The sequence below is a fragment of the Genypterus blacodes genome, unplaced genomic scaffold, assembly GCF_046128005.1.
Source record: "Genypterus blacodes isolate CSIRO-AG114 ecotype Tasmania unplaced genomic scaffold, CSIRO-AGI_Gbla_v1 ptg000110l_1, whole genome shotgun sequence".
NCBI classification, from domain to species: domain Eukaryota; kingdom Metazoa; phylum Chordata; class Actinopteri; order Ophidiiformes; family Ophidiidae; genus Genypterus; species Genypterus blacodes.
Window position 1 is genome coordinate 1,350,530 of NW_027466914.1, and position 21,778 is coordinate 1,372,307.

General features: G+C 46.9%; 3 protein-coding genes across 3 annotated transcripts; 2 read left to right on the forward strand and 1 right to left on the reverse strand.

The window, feature by feature from the left end:
• Nucleotides 1–249: 249 nt before the first annotated feature.
• On the reverse strand, nt 250–3,308 carry ngdn (neuroguidin, EIF4E binding protein). The gene is made up of 11 exons (XM_076161106.1): nt 3,259–3,308; nt 2,951–3,010; nt 2,715–2,786; nt 2,394–2,531; nt 2,222–2,306; nt 2,083–2,135; nt 1,859–1,970; nt 1,589–1,763; nt 1,265–1,418; nt 615–678; nt 250–420 (listed from the first exon to the last, which is right to left on the reverse strand). Exons 1-11 carry the CDS (start codon nt 3,277–3,279, stop codon nt 401–403), a joined length of 954 nt encoding a protein of 317 aa, XP_076017221.1. The 5' UTR covers nt 3,280–3,308; the 3' UTR covers nt 250–400.
• A 383-nt stretch (nt 3,309–3,691) lies between these two features.
• On the forward strand, nt 3,692–6,034 carry cebp1 (CCAAT/enhancer binding protein (C/EBP) 1). Its single transcript, XM_076161113.1, has 3 exons — nt 3,692–3,757; nt 4,083–4,382; nt 5,264–6,034. The coding sequence occupies exons 1-3, from the start codon at nt 3,755–3,757 to the stop codon at nt 5,567–5,569; spliced, it is 609 nt and encodes a 202-aa protein (XP_076017228.1). The 5' UTR covers nt 3,692–3,754; the 3' UTR covers nt 5,570–6,034.
• Nucleotides 6,035–9,587: 3,553 nt separating this feature from the next.
• On the forward strand, nt 9,588–21,252 carry slc22a17 (solute carrier family 22 member 17). Its single transcript, XM_076161117.1, has 10 exons — nt 9,588–10,194; nt 11,333–11,879; nt 14,546–14,649; nt 15,580–15,734; nt 16,089–16,254; nt 16,746–16,870; nt 17,509–17,623; nt 17,984–18,207; nt 18,785–18,896; nt 19,430–21,252. The coding sequence occupies exons 2-10, from the start codon at nt 11,406–11,408 to the stop codon at nt 19,704–19,706; spliced, it is 1,752 nt and encodes a 583-aa protein (XP_076017232.1). The 5' UTR covers nt 9,588–10,194; nt 11,333–11,405; the 3' UTR covers nt 19,707–21,252.
• The last annotated feature ends 526 nt before the right edge of the window (nt 21,253–21,778 follow it).

Sequence of the window (21,778 nt, forward strand, 5' to 3'; positions counted from 1 at the left end):
TGGAAACAAACCATTAGCAACTTGGTACATTTAAGTGATAAATGCCTGGACCGTGAAGTTGTATGACAACAAAGGAGAGCATTTGCTATATCATTTAGGCTGGAGATGACCTGACCCCTCATATACAGACCATGCTGCACACTAAAGGGCCGATATCAAAGGTATGTCATGTACCATCTAACGGCCAGCAACGTATATTACCTTATGCACATGTAGAATAGTTGGATATACAAGAAAGACAACATTCAGTTCTTGATAAAAACTTTATTCAGTGAGCAGAACATGTATCACAGAAATCAATACACGATTAGGAAATGTAATAGTTGATAAAGTTAATTTTTGGATGCCAGAAACTCAGCTGTCATCTCTCGTTCTCAGTGACCTTGGCACGACAGTTCTTCTATCTGTGCTTCTTGAATGCTGCATAGACAGGAAGTGAAGGATGGTTACAAAGCAGATAAAGGCACTGATGCTGCTTTCCTGTAGTTCAGTAGTGCATAACTGGGCGTGTGATGAAGAAGAAAGGAACACTGACTGCACACAAGAACATGTGTTCACAGTATGTAGACAAGACACCAAGTGATTTATACTCTGCTACAATACAACGCCCTCACCTCTTCTCTTTGTGTTCTTCTTCATGGGTTTCTTCTTTTTCTTGGGTCGAAGGTTATCCCCATCCTGTGGGAGTAAAGAGGAAGTGAGCCGGTATCTTAAGAGCGTTTGATCACTTAAAACACAGACAAGCCACAGTGCTCCCATCCACTGAGGCTGGAGATGAGCTGCATCCTTTTTGTGGCTTCTAATGTTGTCTAGAACAAAAGCCAAACATTACGCCTGGATTTCCCCCAAGTCCTCTCACATTAACTTACTTTCCTCATCTGTCAGCTTGGGACAGGCCAGTAATTACTCACTTAGATAATATGATGACAAACAGTGAAATGAGACAGAGGGCAATAGAGCGGTTTGGTTTACTTCTGGTGGTTCTAAATGGTTTGGTCTGTCTCACTTGTCCCACTTTGGTTCAGTCCAGGCTCTTAGAAGCCAAGAAATGGAATCAGCCCAGTAACCTGAGGCCAGGCGGACTGCTGCTTCATTACAACCTGGATTTCTTGCACTACCTGAGCCAAACGCCCTCCCTCCCTCCCTCCTGATACATTCCTCTCCCAACCCAGGCTGAGGTAGATTAGAACGGATTGATAAAACATCTGGATCCTATTAACATCCGGAATTCCAACGTTCCAAATGAATTGGCAACGACGCTCACCTGCCCGCCCTCGCCGCCAGTTAGCGCCGAGATGTCGCTGAAGTGTGTAATGCCGCTCAGCTGGCCCGACATGCCCATCGTGCCTCTCTTCCTGGAATTCTTCTGTTGCTTTGGCATGTTCAGACGAACCATCATGGACTCCTCATAGCTCTTCCTGAGGAGGAAAGGAAAAGATTCAGTTAACTCTTGAAGATGAATTGCATGTGAAGAGTAGATTACTTCTGCTTTGGGTTTAGGGCCGTAGATCAACAAACCCATACAGATGACGTGTTTCAAACTATGCCTCTCTTTCTCATCACACCACATAAAGAAGGTGAGCAGAACCTGTGCATCTCATCCCGGCTCTCCCGCTCCGTCTGGAAGTCTCTCCGGTCCCTGATCTCCTCGGGGGCATCGCTGTACTGCTGTCTCAGCTCCTGGATCACAGAGCTCCTCAGGGCCGCTCGCCGCTGACGCTCTGCCTGCATCTTCTTTTTGTCTGCTTCTGTCACGTCGCCATCTGGAGGCAAAATGATGAGATGGCAGGCCGGTGATTACCAATCAATAGTTGCAAAAAAAATGCTCCTTAAAGAAGCAACAGGAAATGAGACTTACCATAATGCATGGGGGCAATCCTTGGTGGCACGTACTTCTTGCCACTAAAGGCTGCTTTCTTCTCTGCTGTGTCCGCCTCAGCTTCCTCCCCAGACTCCTCAGATTCATTCAGCTGTTTTGCGAATGAAACAAAGGCGTGAACATTAAAATCACAATGATATATTTAATTATATTTAAGTTAAATAGCCTGGATAAAAATACAGCCTCGACCCGCTGAATCTTACTTTGCTGACGAGATTCTCAGGATTGGGTCTCAGCTGCAGGGGATCATTTGCAGCTAAAAGCAACAAAAATAATTGGAAATTATGACACACAATGTCTGTAAAATGTCTTTCACAGGATGTTAAATATGCTTCATCTTACCCAAACTGCCGGTTACAGCTGTGCGCACCAGTTTATCAATCTGGTACTTCAGTTTGTGGTCAAGGGGTCGCATCTTCTCCAGGAGCTACAATAAGAGACAAGAATGTTCAGTCAGCGTTTGATAAGAATGAGCAGTACTATCACCATCATTCTGTTTCTGTGGATGTCAGACCGTTCTGACGGTGACGATTCTGCCCAAAGCTCCGCTGTCTTTGATCCGGCTTCCTTCAGTCTTCATGCTGATCAGGTGAGTGAGGTCCTGGAGGTAGAAGAGCAGCAGGTGATACCGCAGGTCCAAGAAGGACAAACCCTGCCAGGGAGAGACGGAGGACAGAGAGACAATTTAGGTTTAGACTTTACACAGAAAGAAGTACAGACAATATCAGTGTTGTCTTTTTAAACAAACAGCCAACAAACTTGGTTATTATTGAGAAAGGACAGCTGCAATTCTGAGGTAGCATGTTTGCGACAGTAATCTAAAATTCTTGCTCACCTTTGAGGTCTTGAACGCACCGTCTTTGACTTTAGTTAGCAGATCTCGGACATGACTCGTGACTGAAGTCAACTAAGAGGAGAAAGACAGATTTAGTGCTTCTTAAGTGATCAAAATAAATGGAAATTAAGTTTTCTTTAAAATAGCTTATTTTTAGTCGCCATTTCTACCAAATCTATCTCGATAATAGAATAATAGATAACACCAACATTTCAGTTACAAAGTCAAAAACTTACCTGTTCCGTTAGCGTGTTCAGTAGCTGTACTGACTTCGGCAAATCACTATCGATTAAACTCTGTAAGAAAATGAATGAAATATCAGAAATACAATCCGAGAGCTAAATACTACAAACATGCCTGAGTTAGCTGAGGGCTAACTAGTCAGTCATGATTGAGCTTAACAGAACAGTGATCTAAATCGCATTAAGGTAAAAGTAAAAAAAATGTTACAAATTGCATAATCTGTAAACGATCGATGATGTGCAATAGGTACTGGAGTTAGAAAAGAAAAGTTTAAACTAGCATGGAGCTAAGTTGCACTCACGTTGTCAATAAAGGCAGCCATTTTGATTTCTTGCAACTACGGAAGCAGCAGGAGGACAATTTTCACATTCACGCAAAGGGAAAAGTTTGAGCTACTGGCAGAAAAAAATGTGCTCTTATGTTGTTTTAGCTACTGCTTATAAAAGTAGTTTTACAGTAATGACAACAATAGATATGTTTGCATTTATTTACGCAAGACAATTGTATTTAAAATATGTTGCCATTTTCTTTTCTTTTCCTATTAAAAGTCAACACACACAATCTAATAACATTTATTTTATTTTTATTTTTTTCTTGTCTTCTGTTCAAGTCTTGATTTTTTTCTTCTTTCTTTCTAGAGAAGGAGACAGAGAGAGAGAGAGAGAGAGGAGGGGGAGGAAGTGATGGTGTGATGATGAGAAGTACCTGTCTGTCTCTCAGCTCATTTCCAGTCAGACAGTCAGAGGAACCTGGAGAACATTCAGACAGTTTGTGGGTAGTCTGTGGAAACACCAGTCATGGTAAGCCGACTCAGAACTTCTTCAACATCTTCTTGTGGTTAAAAGTCAAACATAGATTTATTGATACATTTAGACCTTAAACCTGTGAAATACAAATATATGTGGATAAGTAAACTAATCACAGGTTCTATAGGATTGATAATCATTAATACTTTGTGTTTTGTGTTTAAAAGAGGCTTTGCATTATATAATTTGTAAGTTGAATGCATTTATTGTAAAGATTTCCACTGGTTTCTGACCAAAAAATCTTTTTTTTTAAACAAATTCCTGCAAAAATTCACACTTACAATAAACTTAACCTTACTCTGCCTCTGATCCCCGACAGATGTGTGATTCCAGGGTGTCCTCAGTCATCCAGGAGTGGACCAGCTCATATCCAGGACAAAACCATACCCAGTCCCAGAACCCCACCACTTCCAACCACGCTGGACTGAACACTCAGATGTCTCAGGTGGACATGCTGTCATACGGTCCATCTCAGGGTCTGGTCAGGGGGGCCGGTGAGGACAGGATGTCTGAACAGATGATGGGGCTGCCGTACCTGTCGTACACCCCGTCCTGCCTCAGCAACACCATGAACCTGGGGAGCTCAAACCACCATCAGAGCCATGCCACTGCTCAGCAGGTACGGGTGTGTGTGGAAGTGTGTGTGTTTGTGGAAGTGTAAGGATTGAACTTATTGTAATTATTGAGTGACCTCATTTTGACTTTACAATCAGCAAATGTCTTCACTAAGATTCAGATATACCAATAAGTTCAGTATGCAAAGTATTATTATTAAAATTATAATAAATAAATAATAATATATATAAATAAATATTTGAAGTTAAACTCTTCCAATCTTAACATGTGAACTTTTCTAACAGCTAAATTTGTTGTGGTAAAAAATTAGAATCCAAGACCAATATTAAGTCATTTTGTCATGAATGTTTTTTTCTTCTTCTTTAAATTCACATACATAAGAGTCTAATTCTGGCTGTTTCTAAAAGGAGAAATTTAGTTTCAAGAATTTTCTGTCTTAAATGTTGATATCTGCAGAATGAGACACACAAGGCGACCAGCAGAATGAAGCAGGAAAGAAACAAGTCAGAATTTGTCAAATAAAGGATATTTTGAAATGAATTATCTAACCCTATGAAAGTAAAAGCAAAAAAGTGACTTTCGGCTGCAGACGGTTCGATCTTCTCTTCTTCCTCCTCACATTGTATTATTTGCTCAAAACTCTGGCTGAAGTCATTGTCCATTTATGGTTGATTATGATTTTTGGATACAGGATTATAGTGTTGTTTCTGATCCTGAATACAGCACAGACTGCCCCATTCAGTCCCACGTGTGAGATTCTTGGGTTTTTCTACTCTAAAGATGAATTGTAGAGGTGGGAGATGATCGAAAAAAGTGATTCTTTAGCTGAACTGTTCCTCATCAGCTTCATCTAGCCCCCCACTGAACCACTGAACCATCTTGCCTCCCTCCAACTTCAGTCATCTTTCCCTCTCTGCTCCCCAGGACTTCTGCCCCTTCCTCCTTCCATCTTTGCGGGCCCCTGTGGCCAAGAGGAGCATCACTAAGGACAGTGCGGAGTATCGCCTGCGACGTGAGCGGAACAACATTGCAGTGAGGAAGAGCCGGGACAAGGCCCGCAGGCGCATCGTGGTGACCCAGCAGAGAGCCATGCAGCTGCAGGAGGAAAACCAGAAGCTGCAGATCCGGATAGGGCAGCTCGCACAGGAGCTGGACACTCTCAAACACATCCTGTCACAGCGACACCTACAGGCAGCACAGGATGAGGCAACAGTGGAGAACGCGATGTGAACTGAGACTCCACCACATTTATGCTGTACATGAAGGCATGCAGATGTTCTTTTGTTGTGTCTAAGACTCCAAGAGTGAATGTCAAAATACTTAAATAATGACATGTCCAAATATCTAGGAGTGAGTGATGAATGTCTAAGAGTGATTTATGATGTAAATGAATGTAAAATGTTAGTCTAAGATACCGGACGATTGGAAAGAGAACCTAAAGGCTTTAGACCGTGTACTAAAATGTTTGACAATCCGAAATCAATGTAATTATTGTACACAGCATCATCCGACACCTCCATAGTCCCTACAGACCCTTCAAAACACAAAGTAAACAGGTTTGTTATCGGATTTGATTTAACACAAATTGCCAAATCGTCTCTCAGACGTTTCTTGTCATTGTCAGAGATGATTGTAAGTGTTGTTGCCCAACAGGATTACACAACAACCTGTGGTTTGTTGGGGGATTGAATTAAATCTATCCAGGAGGCTCTATCTGTATAAAACTCTATCTGTAATATATTTGTCTCTGAATGAGGGATTACTTGAAATGATTTTCAATAAGTGAAGAAATCATCTGTAATGTTTTGATGTGTGTTTTATAATTTCATGCTGATACATTTGCTTTGTCAATCATTTTCCAAAATAAACCAAAACTATTTCCACTTATTTCTTAGTTTTCATTGTAGAACTACAGAAATCTAAATTCAACTTAACCTAACTTAATTTAAATACAAAGGTCTTCCTGTTTAAGTAGAAAAACCTTCAATTTTGACTCAGTAGGTACTAGCAGAACCACCAACTTGTGTACCAATGTCTTCCTTTATAAACATAGAAACAAGATAATAACATTAAGTATCGTGATTCTCATTTATTCTCCTTTGCATCCTTAACCAAGGAAAACACGGTAGCACCTGCCACCCCACACACCATAAGTTGTCTACCCACAGAAACGGACGTCAGCCCGTGGACCGTTGTTCACCAGCGGTTTCCCTTTGTGGGATGGGCAAGAAAGATTTCGACACAGCGTAGGATAGAGATGAGGAGCACAGAGATAATATCAGTGTTTCGGGTTGCCAGGGCCTTCCTGTGGCTGTGATGGCAGTGAAAGGACACAGAGATAGGAGAAAGAGAGGAGGGGGAGGGCGGGCGAGCGGCTGGGGGGGACAACTAGCCAGATACAGTTTCTTTTATTTTTATCTTTGCTCAGAGAAATACCTCAGATCATTTGGTGTTTGTGCCCTGATGCTGTTGTGACTGAACCACAAACAGTGTGGCAGTCATTTGCTTTTAGTTTCCAAGGTCTTTCCTGTGATCATGTTCAAAAATACTCTGATGAGGACACAGGCAGGGACGTTTACTTATCAAATTTCATTTCTGTGTTACATGTTAAAATGTTACCATAATCAATACATCTCCATTATGCCCAAATCAATACAAGGGAAGCAGCAATCAATGTGTGAGATAGATCCCTTAAACCTGCTGTGAAGTCAAGAATACTACAAAGGGTAAACAAACAATGAATAGCTTATCATAATATCATATATCATCTTAAATCTACATTCAAAATTGCTCAAACTACAGTGAACACAACAACACAACAATTTCAACACTCAGACTTTTAACACACAGCTTTTTATTTCTTTAATATTATTTCTAATGCTTGAACAACAATTTGTCCCTTTGTAAATGAGTTGTTCATTTGTAAAGGTGAGTCTAAGTGTGACAGTGAGGAGAATAATGTCTTCTCGTGTGACCGGGTCTGTTGAAATGTCCCTTAGTGTTGTGTGGGGAAATTTGTGGTCCCAGGACTGCAACAACTCCACAAGATTAAGAAAGAATGTATTTCACCTAGCCCCAACAAGTTACTCAACAGTGAGCCGACCATATGAACCCCAGAAACCCACTGAAGTAGCTCCACTCTCAGTCGAGTGTCAGTCAAATTGTTTAATACTGCACAACCTCAGTATAAATTCGGAAGATGATGCTTTTGAACTCAGCTCAGGTTTCAGCACTTTCCTGCTAAACACTCATTCAGTTGCATACATTAATATCTAGAGGAGGCTCAGAACAACAAGGTCAGACAGCTGTCATATCTTTAATAAACTTCCCTTTGATGTTACCAAGATCATCATTAAGGACGATCTATAGATGTATGAGAGGCGTATGGTCACAATGTTGAAGTTGATTTCTCACAAAAGCGCAGTATCAGTAAGTGGCAATCATTGTAATGTTCTGTGATTGATGCAAAACAATTTTTATAAGCACAGAAATGTATTATATGATAGACAACTGTGCAGATTCCAATTCTTTCACATTTACCTCTACCTAAACTCCAACTACACACACACATTCTGTAAAAAGTGATATTAAGGAAGTGTCCTCTACAGCTTAACTCTACTAATGGCCACTGCAACATGAATGCAAATTGGTTTAGTGCCATCAAGTGTAGCTTTTGTGAACTGACAATCAGACATGCAAACACATGCATAACCAGGACGAACCTGTAGACACTGGGTTGTCCTGGGGAATACTGATTGTACATTTTGTCCCCCTTAGCCCGGAGCTCAGTTCACCTCACCCAAAAGAAGTATTTTGCTGGGTGAACTGAGCTCTGGTGTCATATTCATCCGCCTGAGGTGAAACAAGCGTCTTTAGTTCACTTTAGGCATGCAGGTATGCTGGTTCAAAGGGACAAAATGTATAAAATAGAGTATTTTCTGGGTGAGCTGCCAAAGATCGCTGATAAGCACTCTCTGTTTAATGTTTGCATTCATCAAAACAGTTTTTATTTTTGGATCACTGCATAAATCGTGTCGTTTGGGGGAATGTATCCACTTGTATATCACTTTAAATCTAATGGGAGCAGGCCCGGCCCTGGGCATGGGAGAACCAGGCGGTCGCCCGGGGCGCCATCTAGTGGGCAGGGCGCCAAACTGCAATCCACATAAAGTACATTTAAATAAATATGTTAATAATTATTTTGACTTCTGGTCTAAATCTGTGAGTGTGAGATACCTGTCGCCCTGAACCTGACCCGCTGTTTACAGTGAAAGGTGGGGGGAGGGGTAGCGGCCTGGCTGCATTGTGCTTCTACAACTAGAATAAGATGACTTTATGATGCACAACTTCACTACATAATCAGAGCCAAACTTAGGTGTGTTCTGATACATGCCTAAAAGCAAAAACGTGATGCCCGTGATTTTAGCCGGCAACGGACGTTCCCGGCGCCCGCGCAAAACTGGTTCCGGGTTTAATATCGTACCCCCTGTAACCCCTCTCTAACCAGAGGTTTCAGGGGGAGTTACAGGGGGCGCCAGACCCACTGGTTATGTCGGACAGCGATCCCGGTGGCCGGAAATACTCTAAAGGCAAAAACGTGTTGTCCGTGATTTTCACCGGCAAGGGTGCCAGCAACGGACGTTTCCGGCGCCCGCACCCGCAAAACTGGCTCCAATCTACACTTTCGCCCGGGACTCCAAATCACCCAGGGCCGGCCCTGAATGGGAGATCAATGAAAGTAGGCCAATCGCCAAATTGGACATATGCAGCATTTGCATATTGCACAACACAATATGCCATATTTAACACTGCATATCATCACTAAAACAAGCCCGTTCGTGACCACACAGGCGTCCTGTTGAAGCTGCTCTCCGTCAGTGATATGATTTATGGCCCCACCATGCGGCAGAAGACTTCAATGACCTTTTAAAGAGCAGCAATATAGAAAAGAAGCAGAAACACTCCGTCACCCTCTCACTCTGACGAGATTTGGACCAGTCCACCTGGTTTTATTGACAGACTGGCTAGCTACAACTAGCTAATGACCTACAGCCATTGTCTATGATTGTAGGAGCTCCTTGAAACAATATGGCTCTGTAACGCTGTGCCTCTTTGACTCTAGACCAAGCGTTTGTCTCTTCTACATCTTCAACACAAACAGGAAGGCCCGGATATGCATGTAGCATATCCGAAGTTGTGCCGGTTTGTTGCGGAGTGAATCATCTCTAGCCACACATGATCTTTGATGCCAGTGAGCCTAGGGGACGTCGTGCGGACGACTTCAGACGAATTCTCCCGAAGTCTCGCGAGCTGCGCGTCCCTTTAAACAGGATTTCCCCCAATGCAGCTCCTAGCTGCTCTTTGTCCCCGACTGGCTGCGCTGGCGACGCCTTTCCCTTTAAGATGATGTCGGTGACAATTATGAGTTATTTAATTATTTTGTGTAATGTCGGCAAACAGAAACTTGGACCAGACGATAACGCGAGAGGGCAGCGACGCTAGGAGTCTGGATGAAGCCGCGTAGCCCGGCGGGCATCGCATCAGATCTCAAAGTGGTGGCGGCTTGCATGACGTCTGCCCGGGACTAAACTGGACTTAGGTGTCCTTGCTTGTCAAAGGCACCAGCTGGGATATTTTTTTAATAATAAACACAACACTCATAGGGACAGAAATGTCTCCCGGTATTGGAATAAAAGAGCAAACAGACAGACGCGGAGGCAGACAGGGGACACGCTGAAGAGGGAATGCGGTGAAACTACTCTCTTTACTCTCTCCGCCTCAATGTTTTGGATTTCTGGGAGAGAAAACTGACAAGAGTGAATTCCTGGGACACACAGCTCCACATTGAACCGGGGGTAAGTAAACGTACATGTGTGTTTCTAACAACACGGCGACAGAGAGGATCGCTGGTGCAGGTGTGTGTGTGTGTGTGTGTGTGTGTGTGTGTGTGTGTGTGTGTGTGTCAGCCCATGACGACACCACAGCCGCTCCGGTCCCGCTGGCCCAGCTGCTGCTTTGCCCACAACCCGGGTTTGCTGGCCTCGCATAGCCGCTCTCTCTGTTCCGAGCTTTTCTAGAATTCCCCACACGTCCTTTTTTAGTTCCCCCTTTTGTGTAAAAGCTCTTATGTAACCCCGTGGGATTCTTTTTTTTTCAAGACTTCCTGGCCCTGCGTGAGGAAAATACACACAGCAGCACCATGTGCACCGACAGAGGAGGCTCCTGAGGGGAGCACAGGCTGTTCACATTCCAGCCAGAACACACACACACACACACACACACACACACACACACACACACACACACACACACACACACACACAGGGAAGGGCTGGACTCGGTCTTGGTCCTCTATGGAGTGTGTGTGCTCTCAGATGGGAGTCACAGGTCTTATTATTGTCTAGCAGTGACTTTGGTGCTTAATGAGTTAGAACTTCAGGGCCTTTGACGTGCTAAAGCTCTGGACAGATCAGTGTCAGAGGTCATTGCTTAATACACCAAAGGCCTGGATCTTAATTGGTTACATACTTGTTTCTAGGGGGTCCACGTCTAAAGGGGGACTCTGGATTTCAGTCTGCAGGTTGGATCTCATCAGCATAAGCCCCACTTTACTCTCAGACTCAAAGCAGAAGAGTATCCACTCTTTTTATTGTTCATAGCTGCACAAAAGTAGGTTATTAGAATAGTAGTGACAGTAGTGAGGGTGTGTTATTCCTTCCTTTTTGTATTCTTTGGGACAGAGCAGCCCCTTCTGTCACTCGACCCAGCGTGGCCTCTTTCTCTCTGGCTTTGTGTGGTGCACGTGCTGCACCCTGTGGATGAAAGGCTGTGTTTCCATGACCTTTCACATGAGTGTTGAGACTTCATGCCCCCGGTCCCAGAGGCCGGCTGCTCTAAATGCATCACATGTTGTTGTTGTTGATCTATTCCTGTTTAATCCCAGTTTGCACATGTAAACAGTGAGATAATATGCTGTCATTCTTATTCTTCCAGAGATTTCCCCTTCTCTCCTCTCCTCCACCTGAGGAGTGACCGTCACACCGCCACACTTCCACGCTCCCACAAGATGATCTCTCCGGACTCTCCTCCGCCGGTCTCCCCTTCCCCCTGCCCCGCTCCCCCTCCCTCCCTCCCCACCTCCCCCGTGCCTTCCTCCCCAGCCCCGTCCTCCTCCTCCCTCCCGCCTCCCCCCTCCTTGCCTCCAACAGGGGAGGTGATGGTGCTGGCCCTGGGCAGGAAGAAGCAGAGGGTGCTGATCGCCCTCTCCATCTTGCCCAACCTGTTCCTGGCCTTCCTGCTGTCGTCGGACCCCCTCATCATCCTCTCCCCGCCGCACCACTGCCACCTGCCGGGCCCCTCGCCGTCGCCCGAGTCGCTGAACACCTCCCTGCCCTGGGAGAAGGGAGCGAGACCCGGCGACGCTGGCGGGCCGTCCCAGTGTAAGCAGTACGTCAACGGCAGCCAGTCAGCTGTGACGGACTGCGAGGCGGGATGGGACTACAACGTCACAGAAGGGCTGAGGAACAACATCGTCACCGAGGTAACGATCCATCCTGGGATCCTCTTAAAGGCTGTAATCATAGCCCGGGCCTTGTTCCCCTGTGGGAACGCCACATTTTTTGTTTACGTGTTGGGTTTATAGACTTAAAAAGCTGAAAAGTTACATCGTTGTTTCTCAGCCACTATTTTCTCCCAGGTTTGTTTTGCTGAGCACACACACTCTCCCCTCAGCAGAGCCTCTCTAATCTTTGATCCAGCTGCACGTATTTGCACCTGTGAGCGCTCCAGTACAAAGTCTCCTCCAGCAGCACCTCACACACTCTCAGTGCTCAAAGGAGCTCTGCGGTTGTTGTGTAATAATTGGACAAAAACTACCAACATGACCGAAGAAGTGTTTTGCTTAAGGGCATCACGTTTACTTTCACAAAGGCGGGAGTTAGAGCGCAGACCTGTCACTCAACTCTCTGCCGGGAGGGTTTAAGCCTCACATTTAACCTTTTTACTCACTTCTTGTCTTGACTTCTTCTAGATGCAGGACTGGACATTGTAATTGTGGTTCATAGTAGACAAGACAATAAAGCGGGGGTTAGAACAGCTGGCATGTTTCTTTATAAAGTGACAGATTCAGGTCGGACTCTTGGGAGTTCCCGCTGTAGGAAAGTTATGAGATTCGATCCCGGTCGGTGTCATGGGAGAGGATCAGCACCCGTGTGTCTCAGAGGTTCCTCAGAATGATTCTCTTGAGATCAGGAGGCAGTGGTGAGATGTAATGTTCTGTCTGATGCCTCAGAATGAGGGAGGAAATACACTTTACATTTAAATTTAGCCTCAGATTCGTTCTGTGGGTTTGGACTGTAGAGAGACTAATGTGTTCAAAAGGAGCCCTGCCCTGTCCTCCACCCAGACTGGACCCTCTGCCCGCTCCGTCTGTGTTCAGATGCGGGCGCCACACCCAGCCTTGAGTTTATGGTTTCAGGGCAGTTCACTGGCAGCCCTCCTCTGTGGTGAGCTCAGCACTAAACGCTGCCCGGAGGCTCGTTCAGCAGGAGCACACAGACACACACATCTGTGTGTACTCAGACAAGCAGTGGTGTGTTTACACTTTCCGTGATTTTTTTTCAGTTTGCATGTGGAGCGTGACACAAAGTCAGAACTAGTCTTGCTGTATGATGATCTCTTCCTCCAGCGCTGTTCTGCTGAGCTGGCGGTCTGAGCAGGAAACAGGAAGTCCCTGGTTCAGCCTGGCCTCTGCTCCTGATCAATATTGTGTCACTTAGCTGGAGGCAAACTCCACTTAACATCTTCATTCTATAAAGATGAGGCTAATGTACTCTAACATACCAGATACTGGCGGCCAGACTCCTCCTCCTCTCCTGTCACCTTCCTCAGCCCTTTATCTAACAGCAGAGTGACGCAGTGGCATGGAGCTGGACGCAGGTAAACAGGTTCAGCCACTCCCAGGGGGCCGCAACCAAACGGTGCTCGGTCTCACTCACAAACCAGTCTGGGGACTTTATGGAACTTGTTTGTGTACATTTTATCTGCCCTGCTGTTCCGTCCTGTTGCCCATGTGAGCCCTGCTGGTTGCTCCGGCGCCCTGGAGCAGACTCATGCTAACTAACCGCAGTGTGATGGCTGACTGCATGTGACAGGCTTTTATGTTTCTGTACATGGACCCCCAATTATGCAGGTGCTCCTTCCCCTCCATAGCAACGCACCCCCCCTGCCCCCCTCCTCCTCTCTACATCATTAAAATCATTTTGCTTTCAGAGGGCAGCAGACAGCGACATTAGCTCAGCTCAGCTCAGCTGTTAATGCAAATCAGCGGGTCGGCTTCATGTGATTAAGATCTCAGATACGGTTTCTGTAATGGATTCACTCATTTTCAACGTGGCCGCTCTGTTGCGTAACGTCACCGTTTGCTTTATTATTCAAATCTCTGGCTGTGTGCTCTGTGCAATGTTGTCTTTGTTTTAATACTGCCGTCGCTCTGCTACAGCTAAGAGTGAAGCCCCCATCGTGTTCTGAGTCCCAGCACACACAGTAATAATATGGAGCCATGTTCTCTTCCTGCATTACCTCTAATGGCTCCTGTAGGCAGAGAGAGAGAGAGGGAGAGAGAGAGAGAGAGAGAGAGAGCCGTCTCCTCCGCCCGGCATCTTCTCCTGCGCTCAAGTCCCATTTACAGCTTATTTATTAAAGCCAATAAAACGTCCAGGCTGTCAGAATCAAAGCGAGCCCAGGTGTTACTGCAGGAATACACTTCTGATGCTTCTGTGGGACACTTTGTTAGTGGAGCCACAGACTTCTCACACACACTTCTGCAGTTTGGGGCGTACTGAACAAAGTGAGTGCCAAAAAATGTAAGAGAAACAAAGAAATGTGTCTGAATTGAACAAATCCTTCAAACAAAGTCCTTGGTTGTGGCGTTAAAACTCAACCTGACACTCTTTGTGAGAACATAATCACATGAGAGAAGAGGCCAACACCCAAAGTAGAAATGAAGATGAGAATGAATGATAGATGATGAGGACGACGCCGGCAGATGAGCCTTCGTCGCCTCGCTGTCACGGAGTTGTCGCATAAGATGTTTGTTTAAATATTAATGAAACATACAGCAGCTGGTTTGCATGTGGTCTCTCTCTCTCTGTCTCTCTCTCTCTCTTGACCTCTCACTACATTCTCCCCCTCTCTCATCCGTGTCAGTGGGATCTGGTGTGCGGTCAATACTGGCTGGTCCCCGTGGAGGAGGTGTGTTTCATCCTGGGCATCCTGACTGGCTGCCTGGGCCTGGGCTACGCCGCCGATAGGTAACACGCACACACACGCCCATACACACACACACACACCCCTGATGTCCAGGCGTTGTAAGCTTATACATGGGCACAAAGCACAAGAAGAAAAATAGATTTTAATGTGGAATGTAAATTGGAGCAGAGATTTACTGCGGCTCCGCTCCATCTGAGGGAGAACCAAAGATCCAATATCCCCCCCCGGCCCAAATTCCATTTAATATTGTTTACTGCCTTGGTAAATCACTTTGTGGGCAAATATTTGTGTCTGCAGCAGAAAAGCCAAAGAGAACAAACGGGTCACTAATTTACTACACAGGAGCGATGGATGACATAAACGTTATGTTGTGTTGGGATGAACGCCTTCTCACATCTGTAAGCTTTGTGCCTCTGTGCTGAGGCGTGCAGCCCCCCCTCTTCCTCTCCCTCCTCCCCCCGTCCCCCTCTCCCTCCTCTTCCCCCCCCCACGCCGCAATCCTGCAAGAAACACACCCAGAGCATCCCGTATAATTGACGTAATGAATCCAGCCGGAGTCTGCAGGGATGCTGGGAATGCAGACGGCACAGGGGGAAGCCGTAGTGTCGCCAGCCAGCGAGCGAGCGAGCAAGGGAGTGGAGGCCGCTTTAATTAGCTAACAGCCTTCATTAATTTGCTGACCGATTGAGCGTGGCCTCCGTTTGCAAAGGCCGGCGATTTTACCGTCGCCGCTATGACACAGCTGGAGTTTGGTGATCGGCTCTTGCTTTAGAATTCATACAGAGAAGCATTGTTTACTTTTAAAACACTGTAAAGTTTCACACTCACACTCTCTCCTCCCTCAGTCTCCATGTGTCATATTTCCTGCTCTGTTATGTCATTAATATGTAAGCAGGTGAAGGAGGCTACTTGATCTTGCAGGTATCGTTTATATCCCTTTGTTTGTGTGTGTGTGTGTGTGTGTCCCGCAGGCTGGGCCGGTATAAGACCCTGCTGACCTCTCTGACCCTGTCGGTGATCTTCGGCGTGCTGGTGTGCGTCTCCCCGTACCCGTCTATCTTCATCGTCATGCGTTTCTGTCTGGCCGCTGCCAGCGCGGGAGTCTACCTCATCCTCTACATCACCCGTAAGCTCCTTACCTTACCTTACCTTACCTTACCTTAACCCTAAACAGATGTTCTTTTGTCGCACCAATAAAGATTGATGAGCTGCTTTGGTTAAATCATTATTGTACCAACTAACTGACCGACTATAAGCATTCTCATATGTGTGGTTATAGGATTACTTCATGTATTGACACCGTTAATGTTGTGTATTTGTTGATGTTTTGAACATCAGGGAATCGTTGAACTAAGGGAACAAGTTTAAACCCTCTTGAGTTTCAGTAAATCAAACGCTGCCTGGCAGAGTCGCATAAAAGCCAAAGATTGGAACTGTGACTCAGGTTTAATAGGGCTACGTGTGTGTGTTTGACCGTCAGGCCTGGAGCTGTGCGAGCCGTCCCTGAGGCTGGTGGTCACCATGATGGCCGGCCTGATGACGGTGGCCGGGGAGCTGCTGCTGCTGGCCGTGGCCCTGGGCTGTCAGTCCTGGAGGGGCCTGCTGGGAGCCGGAGCCGCTCCACTAACACTGTTCCTCTGCTACGGGTACGAGTGTGTGTGTGTCTGTGTGTTTGTGTCTGTGTGTGTGTGTGTGTGTGTGTGCCTTCATGGAGTTAAATGAATCGTTTCCTTTCTGCACCTTTTGTACCTTGAGTGTGTTTGTTCATCTGAAGCTGCAGGGTAAAGACAGCAGAGTGATGGAAGCTGATCGAGGTTTGATTAAAGCGTCTTGACGGCCGCTGACGTGCTGAAAGCTTTGTCGGATGGCATCGATTCCAATCCCCCTGTCACTCTGACCCTTTTAACTTGTGTCAGAATGCATTAGAGCCTCTTTGTTTAAGGCCCCGCGTCCCTTCAGCACCTGTGATACCAGAGAAACCTCCACTGCACCTCTGAGGCCAAACGAACTCAGATTAGAAACAGATTAGTGGTCGTGAATGTTGGGTTTAAAATGAAATGCAATGAAAGAAAAGCTGGAGTAGCAAACAAAGAGCGGGTCGTGTTTAAAGTCTCTGTGTGCCTTTCCACTCCCTCAGCATTCCCGGGGTGTTTCCCGAGTCTCCCCGCTGGCTCCTTCTGTCCGAGCGGTCCGGGGACCTGAGCGCCTTCAGCGAGAGACGGAACTCCAACAGAGACGCGAGGGACGACGAGAGCTTCAACGGTGTGTGTGTGCGCAGAGAGAATGGCCTCTTTCATCCCTCCGTCCTCTTCCTCACGTCTGTGACCGATCCAACATCCGGTTTATGACACTTGCATTATTTATGTGTGAATTATTGGCGTGCACCTCTACCGCACATCACCTCGGGCCAGATGCTTCATTAGGACTCATGATTTATTGAAGCTGTAGAACAAAGTCACAGACCCCCGTCTGACATCACCTGGATACACTAACCCTAACCCTAACCCTTCTGGCGTACACGGCGTTCCACCCGTGTGCTTGCGACTTCCCTTAATGATCTTTGCACCTTTCCATCGGGCAAAGTTTAATCCGGGACCTGGAAGCTGCGGCTCTTCACTGGAGTAAAGTTGAAATCCATTTAGTGTGAATTCTCTCCACTGAATGTGAAAATTGAAAGCAACCCCGAGCTGCACAGACCTGTGTGTTCACCTGAGTGTTTACCTGTGTGTTCACCTGCTCCATGACAGTTAGATGACAGACATGAGGACAGGCAGGCAGGTTGTGTTGTACTGTATGTTTAGGCGGCAGCAAAAACTTTGATAGAACCTGTGTTGTTAAACTGCATCAGGTTTTCATTTTGCCTGTGTTGAGCCTCTGTTCTCCTGTTCTCCTCGTTGCAGAGCTGGATGCAGAACCGTCCGCCTCCTCCTTCTCCTCGCGCCCCCACCTGTCCTTCCCCGAGCTTTTCCACAGCAGGAACATCTGGAAGAACATGTGTGTACTCGGCTTCACCTCGTAAGTCATCATCCCCGCCGCCGCCGCTGCCTTCTACATGATTTCTAGCAACGCTGCATTTTTATGACTGCGGCCTGGTTTCTGCTGCTCTCTCTCTCTCTCCCCTTCTCGCTCTCTTGCTCTCTCTCTCTCTCTCTCCTGCTCTCGCTCTCTCTCTATCTCCTGCTCTCTCTCTCTCTCTCTTTCTCTCTCTCTCTTTCTCTCTCTCTTTATCCTGGTGATTTGTTTTCATCCTAACTGAATCTCTTTTGTTCACTTAAAGAACACTGTTTGTAAGCTCATGAACTCTTGTCTCTCTCCCTCTCTCTCTCCCCCCCCCCCCCCCCCTCTCTCCCTCTCCCTCCCTCCATGCCCGCTCAGCTTCATCTCCCACGGCATCAGTCACTGTTACAGCTCATTCCGGGGCGACGTCAGAGGCACCGCCCCCAGCTTTTACTGGACCTACCTGCTGTCGGTCTGCGCGGGGGGCGGGGCCTGGCTGTTGCTGTGGGCGACGGTAGACAGGTGCGGCCGCCGTGGCATCCTGCTGCTCTCCATGACGATGACCGGGCTGGCCTCTTTGATCCTCCTCGGACTCATGGAGTGTAAGTGGGGCTTCTTGGCATCTTCTAGACTGGAACACAGAGCAGCAATGAACTCTTCCTCATAACACACCAGGCCTGTAGAAGATCAAAGTGAGACATGACGTCATCTGATCTAATATATTCAGACCTTATACTGCAAACACAATGGACAGTTCCCTTCATGGTCAAATGCGTCCCAGGATACATTTGGTGTTTTTCCACGGCTCCATCCATGCCTTGGTCACCGTCTCCCCCTGGTGGCCGGAGCCGTGTATGACCAGTCCCCGTGTATGTAGGACACTGCAGTGGCAGCAAAGTCAAAGCGTGTGTCAGGTGATGTGCTCTTACGGCCGGGCCCCTGTAAGTGGATGTAACCGAGCCCCGGAGGCGGCCGCTCACTGTTCCCCCTCTCTGTTAGCCTGGAGAGAGATCAGGTGACGTTTAAGAGAAGAGATGAAGTCGTAGTTTGATGAGGTGTCGTATGTTCTCTAAAATGAAAACCACACCTGATATGTAATCTGAATATGAAGCATCTAATCAAAACTACAGCCCTACAGACTGACTGCTCCCCCTTTTCCCCCCTCCTCCTCTTCCTCAGATCTCAGTGAGACGGCCATCACTGTTTTCTCTGTGTTGGGCCTCTTCGCCTCCCAGGCCACCGCCTCCCTCTGCATCCTCTTCACTGCTGAGATCATGCCCACCATCATCAGGTACACACACACACACACACACACACACACACACACACACACACACACACACACACACACACACACACACACTAATAATAAAAACACAGTCTGTCGTTCCCCCACATACATTATCTTTATGAAAATTAATTTTAAGTATGAATGTTTGCCCGTCCAGCCTTTAAGTGCTGCTGATCTATTAGTCATGACTTTGTGCCATCATAACAAGGTCCTGATGAAATAAGACGACTGTTAAAGTTTGAGCTCAGCTGACCAGTTTATGTTTATTTCCCCCAATGGAAATTAGATTCGATATAATTTATACCTCAGCTAAATGTGAATATGACCTCACCTGCTGTATGTTGCTCTCATCTGGTGTCGGTTACTACAGCAACCAGAGCAACAATGTAACAGTAAAACATCTGCACTTCTTTATGATTCAACTATTTAATAATGGATTTGGATGAAATATTGTCGTAATAAAAAGCCAAATAAAATCCGTACAGAGATAAATCAGAGTGTGTGTGTGTGTGTGTGTGTGTGCGTGTGCGTAGGGGCCTTGGCGTGGGCACGGTCCTGGCCCTGGGCTGCGTGGGCCGCCTCAGCTCCCCGCTCATGGACCTGAGGAACCACTACGGCTACTTCCTGCACCACGTGGTCTACTCCTCCCTGGCCCTGCTGGCCGTCCTCTCCATCCTGCTGCTGCCCGAGAGCAAGAGGAAGACGCTGCCCCAGACGCTGGCCGACGGGGAGCAGTACCGCCGCCCCCCGCTGGGCAGGAGGCGGCGGGACAACGTGCCGCTACTGGCCACGCCCAACCCAGAGACCTAAAAACGCCGCAGACAGACGGGTGATCTGGACTGTGCCCCTGGGGTTGGATCGGTCCGCCCGGATCAGGCGCGCAGCCAGAATCCATCCATCCATGTCCATGCAGCGCAGGAAGAAGACACTAATGCAGAGACTTGCACAGAGAGGAAGAGCGAAGGAGACCAAGCATCTGATGTGAGAGATGACGAACGACGAAGCTTCCTAACACATCCTCTACTCATGCCAAACACAGGCGGATGGGTCGGGCTTCATGTTTTCCAGATCTCCTGCCATTCAGACATCTGCGCTGTGTGTTCAGACGCATGTAGGGACGACGTCCTCGCCGCTCATATGTTCTCTACGTGACGACATTAAAGCCCCAGCGCGTCGGTGTTAGAGATGTTAGCTGCTTACTACTGACACTCCCTCGCTCCCTCGCACACAAACAAACACAAACACACACACACCGGAGCAGACGTGGCTCAAACTGTCGTCGTGAGTCGCTGCTAGCATTGGTCTGGTCATGCGTAGGCGGTCTTGTTTACCTTGTGTGACGTACACCGAGTGCTCGCGAGGCATTTTTTCTATCCTTTTCTGCAATGTACAACTTTAATCCACACTTATCTAAACTGTGTTCATGTGGTAGAACCCTACTAGAAGGTTCCAAACCTTGGGGGCGGATGTTCCCCCTCTTTGTCTTGTAAATATCAAACACGTCGTCTAGTTTCTCTCTCTCTCTCTCTCCAAACTTGTGGGGGGGAATGCGAGTTTCGTAAAGCAGAATCTGGTTCCAGGAAGCAGTTTTGCTGAGTCACACTGAGTCAACTCACGCAGAGCAAACCTTGCTTCTCTCTGCACAGGACAAACACGGAAGCTATGCAGTGGAAATGAACTTGTCCAGATCCTGGTGAAGAATCTGACCGCACTCCTAAAGTGTGAAGGCCAGTTTGCTGAATACGGCTCGACCAAACCCGATCACACAACAAAATAGCATTCTCTTTCAAATTCTCTAAACTGTTCGTGTCCTAATCTGGCCTGGAGCCAGCGATATTTAAACCCTATTTATATGTATGTTTATGTTAATGAAGCCTAACGATCCAAACGGGCGGAGAAGCCGTCTGCCGCTCAACTTCTGAAGTATTAAGCTGCGTCGTCGTTCAATTGGGGTTGAGACTCGACCCGGCATGCGATTCTAATTTTGCCACTTTCCTGCCGTCCGCGATCAAATAACAAGTCGACCGTCTTATCGTCACGGCGACATTCCCGTCTGCATGCTGGGAAGCGAACGATTAAAAAAAAAGAAAAAAGGGCTCGTCTTTGTGTTTTTAACCCTCAGAAGCTTCGGAGTTAATACCTCTACTAGATGTCCAGACGGGTCACAGTCACTCTGCAGTCGATGTCGGGGGGGCTTTGCGGCGTGCGGAGGGTTCAGCAGAGGTCGTTGGTGTTAAGCTTGAATGTATGCGGTCGCAGGGAGAAGGCCCCATGATGACGCTCCGTGAGAAACCGGACACAGGCTTCCACGGTAGCTGATGAGGGCCCCTGAGCGCCAAAACAAACTCCTCCTCCTCCTCCATGAAAAGATGGTTTATTAGCTCAGATAATGTTTCAGTAATCGTCATGGGAACGCTGGTTTGCTCAGGTGATTCTTTCAGTTTCTTCCCTTGCTTGATGCAGGTGCATGATGGGATGCGAGGGGCGCTCCTTTATGTTCCATTAGGACTCTGATGAGGAGCTGACGAAAGGACACGGTGACCCTCGCCCTCGCCGATGGCTTCTTCCTCCATCGGCGTCCTGTAGTTTGACGTTCCGCTCGGCGAGTCTTATACCTAATACACTGATAACTGTTCTCTCCAGCATTAACCCGGCTGGAGTTATAATACGTCTGACAACACTGGTGATCTGTTCAATGAGTGTGATGAAACTCTGTTAACTCAGTAGCCTGATTTAATGTCAAATAAAAATAGTAAAATAAATGAGACCTGGAGCTTTATTTGGATTTATTTCAGCTTTAAAGTGTCGTACAAATCAGACTTTCTTCATCAATATAGGGATAAAAATCTTCATAATTCTGTTTGTATGGCTTCACACTTTGA